Raw genomic sequence first — 17,765 nt, forward strand, 5'->3', positions numbered from 1 at the left:
AACAGATGCAAATGAGCTGCAGTTGCCTCATCTGACACCGAGAGATCTACGTATGGTCTTTTTTCCAACACCAGTCAGGAAAAACTGTCACGGTCGTCTATACATCGTTTTCACAGAGGTGAGCAGTGTAACAAGACCTTTGCAAACTTCAAAAGACATTCAGAAACAGCTGAATAAATGTATTTCTTTGTTCGTGGTGGTATTCCTTTATATTAAGGGGTGCTTGTTAAGTATTAATAAGGTATTAATCAGCATTAGTGGATTACGGGTTATAAGGTTTCAGTCGACACTGAATAAGCATATCCATGGCCTATTATCATACTTGATAATAGTATAATGAGCAGCTCTTTACAAGCATATTATGCAAGGCCTATTCATTTCTAATGCTTATTAAAACCTTATTATTACTTAACGAGCGTCCCTTAATGTAAAGTGTTGTGATGTGAAAAACGTTCAGGAAATGTGTAGTGGCCAGATGAATCCAGTAAATGGCACTGTTCCTCTGTTGAAAATACCTCTTGCAGAGATATTAAATAGTTCTTGTGGTTTTCTTGGTTTTCATTTATTGTAAAGCAACAACAGTAATGGTTTAGAAACTATATATTTTATGTTTGTTACATAGGGATGATTTTGATACAGAGATGTCCATAATAAATAAAGTCAAATATTGTCCCCAAACTACCACTGCCACATTTGTTGACATGAGAAAGACCTATAGGGCACTACGGCATTAAGAGAATGCAAAGAATTGGAATTGGTTAATGCACTTATTCTCACCTAAAACGACCTCCTCCTTTCTGGACAGTTTGATGAAACCGGGCCCCTTAGCTCCTCCAGAGTTCACTCATCATCATTATTATTATTATTATTATCATGATGATGATGATGATGATCATCATTGCCGTGGTCATTAAGACACAGGCAGATGAGAAACAAATCTGCCCAAGACAGTCAAGGAGACAGGGCACAGTGCAAACTGTAAAAACGTCACATTACACTACAGGATGGCAGTTCACAGGCAAGTTATGAGGAAAATTAAATATGAGGGAGAGTCATTGGAAGTCAGATAAAAACTTGGTTGAATGAGGATAAAAACAATAATTTCATATTTCAGAGAAGTCTCAAGTTACAGGATTTATAAGCCCTCTCAAGTAGTCTACAGTTACAAGCAACATCCAACAGCTTTAGATCACATCAGAGTACTTTGTTTCCATAGAAACTGTGGACTCCCATCTTGCTAAATTGAAGCATCACCAATCATATATTCAATTTTTCCTTTTTGAATTGTAGCGGAAAATGCAACAATGACTATTTTCCTATACAATTCAAAAACTGACTGCAGTATTTTCAAATTGGAGTCACGTGTGCACTTGAGTTTGCTAGTATGCTCTCATTAACTGTCAGCTCTGGTTTTGCCTCAGGGCAGTGCTGAAGGCCAATCAATCCTCTGAAGAAAATGCCCATTCATTCATCTGCATTTGTAAATGACAGATGACTATGCAACCTCCATCTCTGAGTGTGAGGGCCACTGGTGAATCCTCACAAACAATCATCTACATGCAAAGAAGATAGCAAGAGATCATGAAATTTGTTCTGAAAAATGACAATATATTTGATGATGATATAACAGGCCTATTGTTAGGGATCTGTTTTTTGTTGCTATCTGCTCCTTTTCTGTTTCTGTGCAGGCCACATCATTTAGTCTTCAAGACCCTGGTTCCCACTCCACACCTATGCCAGATTATTCCGTGTACTTGGTAGTGTTCAGTGAGAAGAAGTTGTTGAAAACTATTTTTGGATTCTAATATTTTTTCTCTTTGCTCAGGTCTCTTGGTGCCTACCTGAGTGACTCTACCAGCCAACAATCTGCCAGCCAGCCCCCTGGCTGTCTCCCTTGCCTATCCTACCTGCCTCCTGTCAAGGAAATACATTTGAACTTGTTTTGTCAATCTCTGCTTTGGGGTTCCTATTTACAAACCATAACACATAAGACTTTTTGCACCAGTTTGAAGAAAGCTACAAAGATTAGGCTAGCTGTCATCCATAAACCAATTCCTGTGGGAAAAAACAAACAAACAAGCATCAAACATCTTTATTTTGAATCACAAATAAATAAATAATTGAATGAATGAATGAATGAATGAATGAAAAACAATAGAGTGAACAGAATACAGTGTAGTTTTAGCGCTTGGTCTGGCCGCTAGAGGGTGTAGTTTTTTCTCTGTTATTCCGGAAGCCACGGCTTCTTCCTTACACAGTTTGTTTACACCGGAACAGTGTGCATGAGCCATGGATGTCTCTGATAGGAATGTTAACGATTTAAGTTGTGGTTTGGAAAATGTTCCAATTTTAATAGAAACGACTGCGGTCTCATCTTGGCCCCCCTCTTTTCAAGTAAGTTTGACCTTCTGAACTGAAACACTGCGCTCAGCACTAGCATCAGGAGATACTCAAGTGACGGAGTCTTCGCCGCGGGTTTTCAGTGTTTTATGTAAAGAAAATCTAGAAAAAACATGCTTTCATTATACCTAGGCAAAATAATTTTCAGCATGAATGTCATGATAGCGGCCACCATGTGGCAGCAAAACACCGAAACTAAGCGAACATAAGAGTGCAAAGTAGGCCTCATGTGTTCAGAAAAGCACTCCTAAGAAGTTCTGTGAGGGAGATGGCTCACTGGTCTGCAGGAAGCTTCTATTTTAAAATAGGCTATCGTTTGGTTTTGGATAAAACTAGACTTTCAGGCCATTTTTCACCACTTGCTCTAAACAGGTTAATAAGCACATTGTCTTTACATATGTCAACCATAAATAAATACCCATCTCATCTCATCTCATTTTTTTTTTTCAGTATTCCCCAGAGAATGTTCAGGGTCCAGGCTGTGCTGGTGACCCCAGTGAAGTCACTCTAACTGGATGCGCTTGTGTGGCCCACTCCTGTGTTCTGGAGAGCTGTTCCTGCCTGCTGACTCATGGACAGGCCTACACCCTCCATGGCACACTGTTAGCCCACGATACAGAGCACTCTACATGCACTTCACCTGTCTTTGAATGCAACACCCTTTGCTCCTGTGGAGACTCCTGCCCCAACCGTGTAGTACAAACGGGGGTGAGACATAAACTGGAAGTATTTTGCACTACGAACAGAGGCTGGGGTGTGCGAACTCTAGAGCCAATCCAATGTGGTGCTTTTGTGTGTGAATACGCAGGAGAAGTGATCGGATTCGACGAGGCCAGGCGCAGACAGCTTGCACAAGGACCAAAAGACAGTAATTACATTATTGCTGTGAGGGAACATGCAGGAACAGGAAACGTCACAGAAACGTTTATCGACCCAGCTAAGATTGGAAACGTAGGCCGCTTCCTCAACCACTCCTGCCAACCCAGCCTGTTCATGGTGCCTGTCAGGGTGCACTCTGTCATACCTCGACTATCTCTTTTTGCCGGAAGGAATATCGAGGCAAAAGAGGAACTAACATTTGACTACTCTGGAAGATACTGTGTTCAGCAAGGGACACGGTCTATACCTACTAAGGACACTAAGGCCGGGGAAGCAGGTGGACTCCAACGGAAAGTTTGCTTTTGTGAAACCAAAAACTGCACAGGGTTCCTTCCATTAGATTTATCCATTATCAGATAGAAGAATTGTAAAAGTTACGATGAAGATGATTTTTACCTGCTAAAAGTAGTAAAAGCTAAAGGAGTGATCATTTAGCTTTCAAATTGTAATCCACAGACACTAATGTGGAGTCCTTGAGAGATTAAATGATATTTTAAAATAAAAATGTTCACAAGCTTCGATTTAATTGCCTCTGTACTGTACACCATCCTTTTGCATAGAATAAATACACATTGTTCTCAACCAGGAGCTTCAGTGGGTCGCATCGGAGGCATGTTACCCACGTAGTTTGAATGCAAAATCTATTCTGTGACTGTGGGGGTCGCAAACAACAGTGAATCTCATATTGGTGGTCCTAACTAAGAACCACAGCCACAGAGAATATTGCATATAACTGAAAAGGTGTAGCTGTGATTAGCCGTGTGCAATTTACCCAATTAAAGTCATCAACTCATCTAATTTTTTTTCTCAACTCAAGTATGGAGATCTGGCTGTCCCTTTGTCGGTGTCTGCAGTCTAACGCTGGCAGATGTGAGACCTATTTTCTTCATTTCTGCTCATATGAGTCGGAGAAAAGGTGTTTTATGTGTCTGGGCTATTGCAGCAAACAAAATCCCAAATTGGATGCTCTCACTAACAAGTGTCATATCTCTCCATCGAGATATTCTTTTGCTGTCTTCTTCTTGCAGTTCTTTCCTCCAGCCTTTATATTTTGAGTTTCTCATCGCTGTGAAACCACAGGAGAGGTGTGACCAATTAAAAAGGGCCAAGGGGTGGTTTTATATAGAATCTGAATTTATTCCCTCGTCAAAAGAGGGACGGGGATGTCCTACTTTAGTCTGACTATTCTGAATCCTGCCCTGCTTCTAGTCTAGACCTGTTTTCCTATTATAAATATCCACATCTGGGTTAATTAGGATGGAGACCAGTGTCCCAGCCATGAGAGACTGTGGTGAGGGATGGGTCTTGGAAGCAGCCGCTGAGTGGAGACAGCTGTCAGAATGATCGGTTTGTGTGTCAGGGAAAACAAAGACCCCAGGATGTTGTTTTGCTGGCCTGTTTGATTAGATTTTTTGCTCCATCCTCATTCCTCAGTCAACTACAGTGTCCTTGACTTAAAAGTAAACCATTTTTACAGTCCAAAAAGGTGAAGGTACAGATGGTGTTGCTGTCAGATGTCTTCATACTCAAAGCAAGGTAAGTTGTATGTCCGCTACATCAAAGCCTCCCAAATGAATGATTGATGAGGACTGGCATTAAAGCCTTATCTTACTGTGTGTTGTGCTAAATGAACTGCTAAATATGGATAACCTCTGACCTGTTAAGAGTCATCTCCTGTATGATAATCAACTGCAATGACACAATTGAAATCATGCTCTACAATAAACATGAATGGTTTCAAGCTGCCATTGGACGCTTCGAATAATAAATATAGCCAAAAAAATGCATATCTGTGAATGTTGCCTCAGAATGACCTTTTCCACATAATTAATGGCTTATGTTTTGGTCACTCAGGGCCTGTGGGTTTCTCCTGTCGCTCCCGGAGTCTCGCATCTCTTGTGTGTCAGATGTCCCTGAGATCTCCATGGCGATCGGGTGTGTGTACAGGAGTCGACTCTGCTCCGTCGCAGCGATTGGTTTGGAGGTAGAGAGAGCCGGGCTGTGGATGAATGGCGCCTTTCCATAATGGTCACCTAGCAACCACCGGTTAATCACATGAGGTGAACTTCTTCCTTTTTTTTTTTCTCGAAGCCCCTCCCCATCACAAACAACACAAGTGAACATGATCCACTCAACATAATACCTCCAATTAGTGTCTGCAGAGAGAGGGGTATGACACACTTGTAATCAGGAATATTTCTACTCTTTCTGGCTGCTCTAATGCCTACTCCAGTTTGAGTGCACCCAAACCCCTTTGCCAAGAGTTGCTTCCATGTAATTTCATGAAACTCTTGTCCATCACATTGATAAAGGAGCCAAGAAGTATTTGAGGCTGCAGTGTAGAGACCACTAATGGTAATATATTGGTACTAAAGTAGAGCAGCTCTCTGATGAGGAAGCAGATGTCCTTGGCTTGGACGCCATAGTGTTCACTGGAAATCAGAGAGTAGAAATCTGTACTGACCTTATAGGCAACATTTTAGCACTCATAGTTGACATGCCACTTTGGAATGTAAAATTATCAACCTTAGTTTCTAGAATCAGCTGAATTTTAATTTGACACTGCTATAATCCTTGCTAGATTGACAATTTCAGCGATGATAAAAGAGTAGGCCGGCACCTCCTTATCAGGCGAGTGCTTGCTGAAACTGACATTTTTCTAAGATCAACCAAAATGAATTCAGCATGTAAACTATAACAGTAATTTAAGAATAAACAGGAGTTCAAAGCGGAAAATGATTAGACTCAGAGACATCCAGGCACTGAAAAGTCAACGGATACTAATCAAACCAGATTTCTCTAGCAGTTTTCAGAGGGAAACATAGTACCATTAAAAACGCATTTATCTTCAGAGTCTCGTCACAGGCCCGCACAAAAAATGCTGATTTGATCAAGAAAACTGTTTGAGCGTAGATGCTGAAACAGTTGAAATGATACTGAAAGTGTGCCTACAAAAATAGTTTGACTCCCTTCTAGGCATGGCAGTGGTTATGATAATGGAGTAGGGGGAAAGTGAAGCCCCCCCCCCCCCCACACACACACACTTTACTGAGCCCTTTGGATTAGTGGTATTTAAAGCAGCTTATACAACATGTTCTAGATGTTCAGACCATCACCTCCTCGGATGTGTTGCCTTCTATTGGATTAACTCATAGGTGTGGTGAGAGTAACAGTGAAGCTGCCTGTTTTCACACGATCATTAATACAGTGTGCCATCTTGATCATTCTGTATCCTCGGCATAAGGACCAAAGTGACACTTTTCTGTTATGTGTGACTGATGAGCTGAGCGCAGGATTAGGTATTAGACATAGCAGTTCACTCACCTCTGATCAAGAGTGTTGCACTGACAGATCATGAAAAATAAACACCATAATGCTTGAAAAGTTTTTCTAACTCGCTTGATGGTGAGACCCCTATATTAAAAAGGCCTAATTAGAATATGTGCGAAAACTAAAGTCTAATCAGCCGTCCCCCATTGGGATTGTGCAGGCCATTAAAGTAGAATAATTGTCTTTATTTTTAGTGCTGGAGATAACTACCTTAAACCAAAGTGTTCTATCACATTGTCAAGTCAAGCAGCACGTTTAGTTCATGGGCCCGTTAGCGATGCGTAATTAAAGCTAATGATCTTTGCCGACTGTGTGTACTGACACTGGATCACTGACAGAAATACTGATTCAGGGAAGGAACATAACACTTTGTAGGGTTTTATTGTCACCATGTTTACACAGTGATACGCTACAATGACCACTATATTTGTCCTCTACTACCTGGTGGATATCCCATTTAGAATGTGAAGAATAGTGTTTCCTTTTAGAGAAGACACAGCAGGCATTTCTTTTTATTTTTTAATTTTGGGCCATTTTGCTCTCCTCTAATCTACACAATTATCTGCTTTATTGTTGCACTGATTGAATATCTCCATTGATTTATATGGGAAATTGTAGCTAAATGCATTTTCCCCACATTGTGACGACAAAATCTCAACATAAAATAGGACTTATACAGAATAAAAAACAGATAGATATAAGATGTGTTTTTTTTTGACTCCCCAAAAGGATTCTTTGATCTGTAATTCATTGCCTGATTTATATAGTTGTTAACCAAATAAAAACAATGTGAACGACAACGGTTGCTATTTCCTATCTCAGATTTGATTAGCACTGATATCTGGACAAAAACTTTAACTAAACCCCGGTGCTTGGGGAGATAAAAGATCCTATTGCATTGGATTGAGGATCTTTGTCAAGAATAGGATTTCTACATTTCTATTTCTATTCATTCCATGTACATGTCTGCTCTAGAGCATCTGTCTCACATGGACAACAGCTGCTTCGTTACAGCTTCACATTCAGTGCAGTTTTGTTAAGCCACAGTGCGGAAACTAGTCGTTATGTATCCATGACAACCGGCTGCCTCTGTGTTCACTTTTACTTGATGGTAAATTTAACTCTTGAGCACTTTAAAAGGGGTAATCCTTGTTGCTGTAAGTTTAAAGACTCAGTGCAAGACCTGTTGTGCTGGGGGCATACAGTGATGTGAAATCCCCTTTCTGAGTGTATAGTGGTTTTGCTTTGTTTTTTACGATGATAATGGTGTATGATTGCATAACCCGAGGGAATAATTACTCCCTGAGTGCATCAATCTGCAATTTGCAAATGTTTTGTTGTTAGTTGTCATGCACTTCAAAAACTTTGGATTTATGGATAGGAAATGAAACATGCTTTAGTGTAAAACACACCAGGCTGCATCTACAAAATACGATCTAATTGCTGCCATTATGTCTCTGGAAAGTACAAGTGGGATAGACAAAGGACTAGCACTTAGCTGGCAATGGACACTCACTCCATTTCTAAGCTATCAAGAAAAAAACCAAAAACGATTTACATCTGGTAAGTGCAATTATTTAACAGAACTAATGCTATTTTGTATAATAGGTTTCTCCCCTTCCCCAATTGTTTAACTGTGATAGTGCAATATATTTCCATGTTTTAAAAGTTAGCTGATGCACAATAATAAACAATAATAGTCTTTATAATCATTATAATGCTCCTAATGATCATAATGACTGCATATTAACTCACAATAACATGGTGGCGCAGTGGTTGGTGCTCATGCTTCACAGTCAGAAGGTCCTGGGTTCGATGATGTGGTTCACATGTTCTCCCATGTCTGTGTAGATCTCCTCTGAGCACTCCGGTTTCCCCTACCACTAAAACATGTACAATAGGCCAGAATGAATGGGTGAATGAATGGTAGTGGTCACAGGGATGCTGGCAGTGGCGCAGATTGTTGCGCTTCTGTCGGTCTACCCTGGGGGAGTCTGTGACTACACCACTGTGTGTGGGTTGAATAAAGTACAAATCCTCTTTAACTATAAGCAGTACTTTGAATGACTTTGAAATGTTGTGCAGATGATTTTCCATTTTCCTTTGTTCATGCCATGGATCGATGCAGGGCCTTCTGTGTTTCTGACAGCACACAAGTTTTCTGTCCTTTCACACAATGACAACCACAGCAAGAGTCCATCTTCAGTGTGAGCTTCTGTTGCTGACATTATATAGACATGCTAATAACCATCAAGGACTAAGCTTCTGTGAAATAGTGGGCAACAGTCTACATAAAAGAAATTCATCTAAATGCATAAAGACTCTATAATCCCAATAGAGCTTATAATGCAAATTCTGATGTCCAGGTTGTTAATAGCCAACCAAAAATCAAACAAAACCAAAACTCACCATGTCCCTCCCTGCGCGCAATAGCGAAAGTAACACAGTATCAGACGGATATATGCTTGCACTACATTACCCAGAAAGCCTCGCGGTATTATGCGGTTCGTGCGGTTCGTATAAATAGTAACGAAAGGGGCGTTCCGCGGTGACATGTGGAGGAGGTAAGAAGCGGATTGTTGCCGAGGGCGCATTCAGCTGTCAGAGATAACGCCGCTCGCTCAGCCGCTCGTACCTGGAGTTTCACTGCCATGGACTTAACCTGGGGATAGCGCTGTGGAAATGATCCCCTGCTGACCCACTTTGCCCGCGCCTCTGCTCTTGTCTTGGTCGCCTTTCTTTTCTCCGTGCCAGGTAAAAAAAAAAAGCCCGTGCGTTGCCCACCCGTGTTCTTTTTTTTGTTTTGTTTGTTTGTTTCAGCATCGCTTTTTAAGGAAGTGGCCTACGCGTTTGTTTCTGCTGTTTTACTGTAGCTCGTGCTGTAATGCCTAATTTAGCAGGCAGACATGGCAGTTTCTGGTTGTCAGGATAGTTGGCTTCTGAGGGAGAGTAAAAAATACTACACCGGTTTATTAAAGTTGTGCACCAAACGCATCATATATATTATCAGTTTTCACATCCTTTTCAGTGAAATGCTGAGCTGTTGTTTGGCTGCTTACTTCCAGAAAGCAGGTTGTCTAGTAGAGTTCATCATGTACCCTTTATGCTCCTTGGCACACACAAAGTTCAGATGGTTTATTTGGTACATGGCAGCCAGCAACCATGCGTAAATTCAGATGTTGTGCTTGTGTTCATGCTGTTTCAGGCAGTCCAAGCAGCATTCGCCATGTCGGACAAGATGTCAAGTTTCCTCCACATTGGGGACATTTGCTCCTTGTATGCAGAGGGATCTACCAGTGGATTCATCAGCACTTTAGGGTAAGCTATGTGTGTGTGTTTTGCAACTTTTCAGTTCCGCTGCGTGTGCAAGTTCAAGCTCACCGTGATTCTAAAATAACAAAAACAAAACTTTCGAAAGCACTTTTCCATTCAAACACCTCAAAGTGCTACAATGAAGAAAACACTCAAGCATCAAGAGATAAACCTACAGTGTTTTTTTTTTATTTTCCTCAAACCTTTCACACTAAGCACCACGAGATCTATAGCAGAATATCAAAACTATGACTGACTTGGGTCTGGACTAAAGCTAAGCCATGGCTATAGCAGTTCTCAGTATGGACTAAACTGATATAGAGCACACATAAACATAAACCTGCAGAGAAGCCTGTGTAATGATCACTGACCCGCACCGCTGTTTGAGAAGCCTTGGTCTTACTTACAGCAGTGTGTTCCCTCCATTGCCGGCTATTACTTCCTTCATGTAAGAGATTCTGAATCTTAGTGGGACTTGTTGATTGAAAGTAAACAGATACTGTAATAGGCATGATTTAAACTGACAATAATGTTGGTTATAATATTTCTAGCAACTATACTATGCACAGTTGGGGGGGGGGGGGGGGGGGGGGGAACATAATCTCAAAACTTGATTTAAGGCTAACCTCGTGTGTGCTTCTTATTTCAAATTCTAATTCAACATGTTCTGTTCATCCCTGACTTAATAACTATGTAGCTCTCATTTTGTTCTCTATGTGGGACTCATGACAGGCTGCACTGTGAATATGAATCTGAACAGGAAAATGGGTGACAGAAACTCTCATTCCCTTGGGAAATTATTATTGATGAGACAAAACAGCCAAAGCCACTACTACTGACAAGGGCTGCGCTATTAATCGATTCCAAATGAATGCAAGTAGGAAATCGCAATGTTATTCCCGGAACATAATTTCCTCTTCAAACAGCTCAATATTTTGTGTCTCATTTTGCATCAACCGGCCAGTTCAGAACTTGATGACGTTGATGCCCCTGGACCAGTATAAAATGTGCAGCATGGAACAAACATCAATCTTATTGCGATAAAAATATTTGGAATTATTTTTTTCCAAAATTATGAAGCCCTACTGACCTACTTTTGGAGCTCATGAATCGCTCTTAGACACTATATTTTGACAGTCTTAGGAGTTTTATTTGATTTAGTTCTTGATTATGCACAGTTGTTTACATCAGAAGGTATTTTATTTTGAAGTGGCACTCTTCAGTTTTTTGCAGCAGTGACAATAAATGCTAGGTCCTTGTCGCTCTTCCTCTTCTTTTCCATTCACTAAATGCTCTGTGCATTGTCAGGCTAAAATTACCCTGTCACTTCCTGTTGCACTCCGAGCACCATTTAACGCAAGCATCTGACATCGCTCCTCCTCTCTAATTACTGACTATAGAGGTGCATCATTATGTTAAACTGAGGACATCAGAGTTCTTAGAGTGGCCAGTCTGGCATCTGCTGAAAATGTTCCTGTACCTAATTTCTCATTTGTTTTCCCTCTTGGCTGGTTTTGCTATGATCAGCACAAGTGTTGTCTTCCACCTTTTACGAGCTGTAGTTTCCTTCCTCTTGCTGTGTCACTGGTCTGTTTACCACTTGCAAGTCCCCTTTTTCGCAGAATCCTTGCTCTTTCACAGTGCGGTGTTGTGCGTCACCTACCATGGCAACTAAATGTGTGCACATCTTGGAAGAGCGTGACAGCGCTCATTTGTCAAACCTCTCATCTTGTGCGGTTATGCCTGCTGATAAGTGTGTCCTCTGCTTGTGCCACACCACCACAGTAGAGGGCATGGCTATAAATAGCATTATTGCGTTAAGGTGATGCTGATGTTGCCACTGCTATGTGAGTGACCCCTGTCCAGCGGCTTGCTCCAGGAAGGAGGAAGACCTTTTAAATTGTTGATGGATCTCACAGCACTGTGCAGGGAGAGAGTAGATCTTACGCTTGTGCTTCTCTTTGGGGCTGCGTCCTTTACAGCTATAAGGACAATGATGGAGAACGGTTCGCTTTAATAATGGTGCTGACCTGATTGAATGTTGTGAGAGAAAAAAAGTAGGTCAGTAAAGTTCAAGATAAGGTAGCATACCCACCAACTGTTCAGAAATGGAAATACAAGGCTTGCTTGCCTGAAGATGCCTTATTTTTTAGGATGATTGTAAACTGATTTTAGCAGCGTGTCTGGCAATCCAAGGAAACCATGGGGCTCTGTGGGATTCCTGATTGGACAGTTTGTTGTGGGTTGGCTTGAGAACAAAATATAAACAAAAACAAACTTTTCCATTATGTAATAAAATGTGTTAACAACATTTACATTATTAATGAATCACATTACATTATTGTAATCAGGACACAGGAAGGCCATGTTCTTGAAATAATGTGAATTACTAATTGACTAAAATCCTTCTGTTTGTAGCTCAGAATTACTTGATATTCCTTTTTGTCCTCTGCATTTGACACATCCTTTCATGGCGCTTGGACAACCTGTCAGGAGCACTGGGTGGAGCAGAGACACATCTCCAGATCTTGAGCTTTGTCAGGACTAGCTAGCTCGAGGATTAGCCCGCTGCATATGTTGTGCATGGTGCGAACTCAATGGACGAGGAAAGTGGTCTCTTTGGTCCTCATGGCGGGGAGCTGACATTGCTGTAATACTACCCCCTGGTGGCCAGGGGCGCCTCCAAAAGACACTTTGGAAACAGGAGTCTTATGTAGCTTTGGGCCTCGTTTGTACATCTTGAAAGGCTCCAAAGAGTTTATTTTTTTCAAAAAAATCACTATGACCCATGACAACGCTGAGCTATGTATCGTATTTTTAAGCACACTGACTTTTGTATTTTGGAAATAAAAAGTGGAAGCTTAAGTCTATGATTGACAGGCTCTGGAGCTCTGTGGAGGCGCGTAGCCTTTTTGCACTTTTAAGGAACAGGCTTCGTAGGAGGAGATTGAGCAGCCATGTTTGTTTCACAGACCACTCAGGATCATTACTATGAATGGGGCTGAATGGGACCCGCTGATCTCTATTATTTAGATCTAGGTGCTAACTCTTCGGCGCATTGAGTTGCCTTGTGTACAAAATGCGAGGTATAAATAAACATGCCTTGCCTACTGTAGGGTTTGGTTAATTAGACAGGGTGGGTATTTTACTAAATTCAAATGTATTGGCATCTTCATTATTTCTCACATCCCCATATGGCACAGGTTGATTATTATCACAATTAAAGATACAGTAATCAACAAAATTGCAAATGACAATCTTGTTCTATAAAAGTAACAGTGTATATAACTGTGTATAGTGCTTCAAATAAGTCACAGTTCTTTTCTTTCTAGACAACAAAAAACTGTTTTGCCTAATTATGTTTCTTTGAAATGATGTCATGTTGAATTATGTTCATGTATTGTTTATGGCTTTATATTTTTTCTAGTAGTGGAACAAAATCTGATTTGTCCTCCTTTAGTATATTGTAAACGGAGATGGTTGTGGGAAAAAACATTGTGTATCTAATTATAAAGCATTTGTATCAGTTTCATGAACTTACAGGCGAGTTTTCAAGTATGTCTGTGAAACGTGCCCATAAACTTGTCTCTGTGAACAACTTTTATGCTACAAATACCGTGCGTTAGGAAAGTTAGAAATGAGTTCAGTGGTTCAATTTATCTTTATTTTCCCCATGGGGCAATTTATTTTGCAGCCAGCAGTCACATACAGCGCACCATCAACACAAAACACGTGACATTCAATATAATTATACATAAAATAGACGACAGCTAACATTTTCTTTTAATGGCTACCTCATTCATTGTTTGTTGTGAATTCACACAGAGTAATATGGTCAAAAGCTGTGGTTGATTTCCACATTATGTATCAGTCAGAGAATCTTTTTAAGATCATTATTTTACCCGTATGTTTTTAGATTTTTAAATGATCATTATTTTGTTTTTTTTAATGCTGTTAATGCGTTACCTACTTGATCGACTACACTTAATACCTGTACAAATTGTATATTATCTTTCTGGATTACTGAACATGACTGATGAATGACTTAAATCTTTACAGACTTGTGGATGACCGCTGTGTGGTGCAGCCAGACACCGGTGACCTTAACAACCCCCCCAAGAAATTCAGAGGTAAGGATCTTGTCTTGATACAAATGATTGGCCAAAGTGTCCTCAGTGTTTGTGCATTTGAAGGCCAAAGCTAAAGGCTCCGTCAGACTTCACCAACGCTGTGCTCGCAAGCACCCGGGGGCCTTTTGGGGCTTCCTCCTTTGCCTCCGGGACTTCCTCCAAAAATACTTTTCTGAATTTTCTGATTTTTTTTAAATATTATGTTCATTCTCTTCTTGAGTTTGACATGACATAGTGATTAGCCTACAATTATAACAGTGTAACTTTTTGTCTTTAAACTGGTGGTGATCCCTGGGTTACACGGTGGTGGCATTTTTGTGTTCTGTGGTTAAACTGTGGGATAATTATTGCTACAGAAGCAGCTGTTTTGTTTCCTAGTATATGACTGAGACATATTGGATATTATTATCAATGTGTGTGATCAGAGGTGGTTAGAGTAGCAAAAATAGTTACTCAAGTAAGAGTAATCTTTCTTTGAAATAATTCTACTCAAGTACCCTGCAAATAAATAAATTAAATTAACTATTTTTTTGTGTGTGTAAAAAAACACTGTTTTTGTTGTTTCAATGCAGATTAATGTGCATCGTCCCTATCAAATCAAATCAAATCAAATCAAATCAAATCAAATCAAATCAAATCAAATCAATAAATGTCTCATGGGCAGTAAGAGTTAAAAAGTAGTTGGAGAAATGCTACTTGAGTAGTCTGAGTATTGAGTAACCACTAAATGTGTGTTTCAGTTGTGACATAAATTATGAGCAACAAAACAACACATCCAAACAATGTGTGCAACAAAAATGTCACAAAACATTAAAAAATAAATGAATCTGATGAATAAAGTAGACAAAACTCAAACTGCTCTTATCTCTTTTCAGTCAACATGAAGCTTGGCAACTAAAACATTTATTCACAGTGGAGTCAGTAGCTGCCCCCCCTCAAGTAGTATTTATAATATGTATATTGTAATATTGCTAACTAGTTTTTTCATAGCCAACTGTAAAAAGTACAGTATGATTAAACTAGTCTAAGAAATAATAAATATTGCAATAGATGTGCAACTGAGGTTTATATTTCATTCATTCATTCATTTAACAAAATGGTATTATACTGACTTACTTTATGGCATAATTACAATGTACAAGCGCAGTTTGTTAGTTGTATGCAGTAGAAGTACGCACGTAGGCAAATATAGTAATTCACAGCTTCTCACCCTGGTGGTGGCGTCCACCAGCCCAAACGCCTCCAGGTACATGAGTTTGGTACAAACATGTTTTTCCACATACTCATGCATATATGTGTCATATCTCAGAATAGCGTCCCAGATCAGTGTTGAATCCAGTCACTAACATTTAACATTCATCTGTAATCGACGCGCTCAGACACATTAGCCAGCAGGCAGATGGTTAAAGTGACACTGATGTTTTGGTCAGGATCGCTCCAACACCTTTGGTCGTCTGTTGTGACTAATTCCATGGACTAATTACCAGCTGGGCCAGGTGTCACACCACTTATTATGTGTTCTATTTTTACTGAAATTTCAGTTTTTCAGGTTACTTGTTTTGAAAGATTGTTGTGAGGTTTCAGAAATATCGCAATTTTAATGTTTTACTTGGGGCATACAATAACCTGGTTATGCAGAGTTAGTTAAATTAGAATTGAAAGTGTATTCGTTCATGCAAGGCTCAGCCCAAATTATAGTACATTATTTAGTTTCTGATCCATCTCATTTAAACGTGTAGTTGAACAGTTCTGTCCTATTTCTTTGTAGAGAATATGTTTTAGCGAGTTCCTCAGGTGCTTTTTGACCTTTGCGCTTACAAGAGCAAAGTCTGGGCTAAATCCTAACATCCCCAAGGAGTAGTAATGGGCCACTTAAGCTGTTTAAATGTAGCCCCTGAGGAGTGCAGATTAAATCTTTTTCCCTCTCATTGGTTCATATTGTAAATGATTCATGAAATGCTGTGTGCGCAAACTGAAAGCTTGTACCGTGGCAGAGACAGACAGTATCTGTGCGGGTGGGAATTATCTAAATCTCCACTGAGCAGGTTAGGACTTGGCAGCACAGCTCCACTGTAGCCGACTGGTCTGATGGATTTAGGGGTTTTCTGCTGAAATACTTCAATTTTGTCATTAAAAATATCTCTATATATCTATAAATATATTATTGAATTGTTTTGGGTGTATTGACCTTGGGAACTCCGAATTTCCACCTACCATCCAAGGACAGACCCTGCAATAGTTTCTCCCACCACAGGCTCCAAAAGCTGATACTCTATTGGTACTGAGGAAGACTATGCTTTAGTTCACCTGAACATAGTAAAGTGCATTAAAACAGTCTATACATTTGATATATCTGCTTTTTATTTTTGATTAACCTTCTCATCAGCTTATTCAAACATACTTATCTTACTAAGAGTTTATGCTTAAAAGTATAAAACATGCTCTCTTTATTTCTATAAGAACCAATCCCAATTATCTTTGCGGTCTTTAATGTCACTCTGTTTTGTTCGTACATGCTCTAACCCAGTTTGTCACACCGTTCTTCTCCCAGTGCCCCATTTTCCTTCTTGCTCCTTCGCCTGCTGTTCATCCGTTTCTCTGCAGCAGCAGCAGCTCACCCCAATGTGGCAAATCTCAGGACGCTCGACGCTGACCGCATTTCCTTTTATGCCTCCCACATTACTCATTTATTTTTGCCCACCATTCGTGCTCATTGCACCAAATAAAGTGTTTGACCACCAAAACGTTGACAAATAAGTTGATCATTTAGATTTGCCCATTCAAAAGATCACAATTGGCAAAGTTCAAGGACTGCAATTTTTTCAGGCAATGACAATCAGTCCCCATTGGGATGCACTGTGTGTAAACCCGCTAATGTTCTGAAATGAATACAGTTCTTGTTTTAGTTGAGCACATCACACGTCTATTCTAGTCTCTCAAACATGAATGTGTCAATGTGTAAAAAAGTGCATGGTGTCAACTGAATCCTGAATCTAGTAAATTAATACAATTACATTTTAGTCACAGTAATTGCAATTCAATTTAGTATTTCTTCAAAATCATTCAGCCCTAATCGGGACTATACAAAGTGAGCTACTAATATCTGCCTCACACTTTTTTAAATCTAAATTGTTTAACCTGTTTATGTATTTTAGGAACTAAACTCTCTCGGAGAGTGAAATATAGGAAAAGGATCATGGCTTAAGTACACTGACTTGATTTGTTGTTTGTCGTCCAAATTGCCTCCTTATATGGGCACAATTGATTTTCCCGTTGCCATGTCCCCAGCCAAGTTCTTCAATGTGACCTGACTGACCGAGTTTCAGAATGACCTACAAGTAAAAATGGGATCCGTGGCCTTATTAAAAACTGACACTTTAGCGGGTGAAGTGAAGCTTTCAGTTCAAAGGATACATATTTCAAACATAAATCTCAATATCTCGGGACATGTGTAAGAGCAGTGCATAATTTACTGTGTGCTTGGACTCGGACGGTATATGTGTAGCTCGAGATGCACATTAGTGATGTATGTCCTCATGCTCTACTTTCTGTCCTCATTCCTCAGATTGCCTTTTCAAGCTGTGTCCCATGAACAGATACTCTGCGCAGAAACAGTTTTGGAAAGCAGCGAAACCTGGAGGCAACAGCACGACTGATACAGTTCTACTCAACAAACTCCACGTAACGGCTCTATAATACTTTTTGATGTTGTTT

The 17,765-nt window shown here is 40.1% G+C and overlaps 2 protein-coding genes across 3 annotated transcripts in view; both read left to right on the plus strand.

Annotated features, from left to right (window-relative positions):
* The first annotated feature begins 2,242 nt into the window (after nt 1-2,242).
* Nucleotides 2,243-3,674, plus strand: setmar (SET domain and mariner transposase fusion gene). Its single transcript, XM_079578592.1, has 2 exons — nt 2,243-2,394; nt 2,851-3,674. The coding sequence occupies exons 1-2, from the start codon at nt 2,290-2,292 to the stop codon at nt 3,637-3,639; spliced, it is 894 nt and encodes a 297-aa protein (XP_079434718.1). The 5' UTR covers nt 2,243-2,289; the 3' UTR covers nt 3,640-3,674.
* Nucleotides 3,675-9,817: 6,143 nt separating this feature from the next.
* The window catches only part of itpr1b (inositol 1,4,5-trisphosphate receptor, type 1b), a 63,462-nt gene continuing 55,514 nt past the window's right edge, over nt 9,818-17,765 (plus strand). For both annotated transcript variants that reach the window (XM_079578516.1, XM_079578517.1), the window contains exons 1-3: nt 9,818-9,927; nt 13,981-14,051; nt 17,617-17,732. In XM_079578516.1, the coding sequence (XP_079434642.1) occupies nt 9,836-9,927; nt 13,981-14,051; nt 17,617-17,732 (279 nt within the window). In that variant the 5' untranslated portion in view covers nt 9,818-9,835. The remainder of the gene's footprint in view (nt 9,928-13,980; nt 14,052-17,616; nt 17,733-17,765) is intronic.

The sequence above is a fragment of the Gobius niger genome (genome assembly GCF_951799975.1).
Source record: "Gobius niger genome assembly, chromosome: 20".
Classification (NCBI taxonomy): Eukaryota; Metazoa; Chordata; class Actinopteri; order Gobiiformes; family Gobiidae; genus Gobius; species Gobius niger.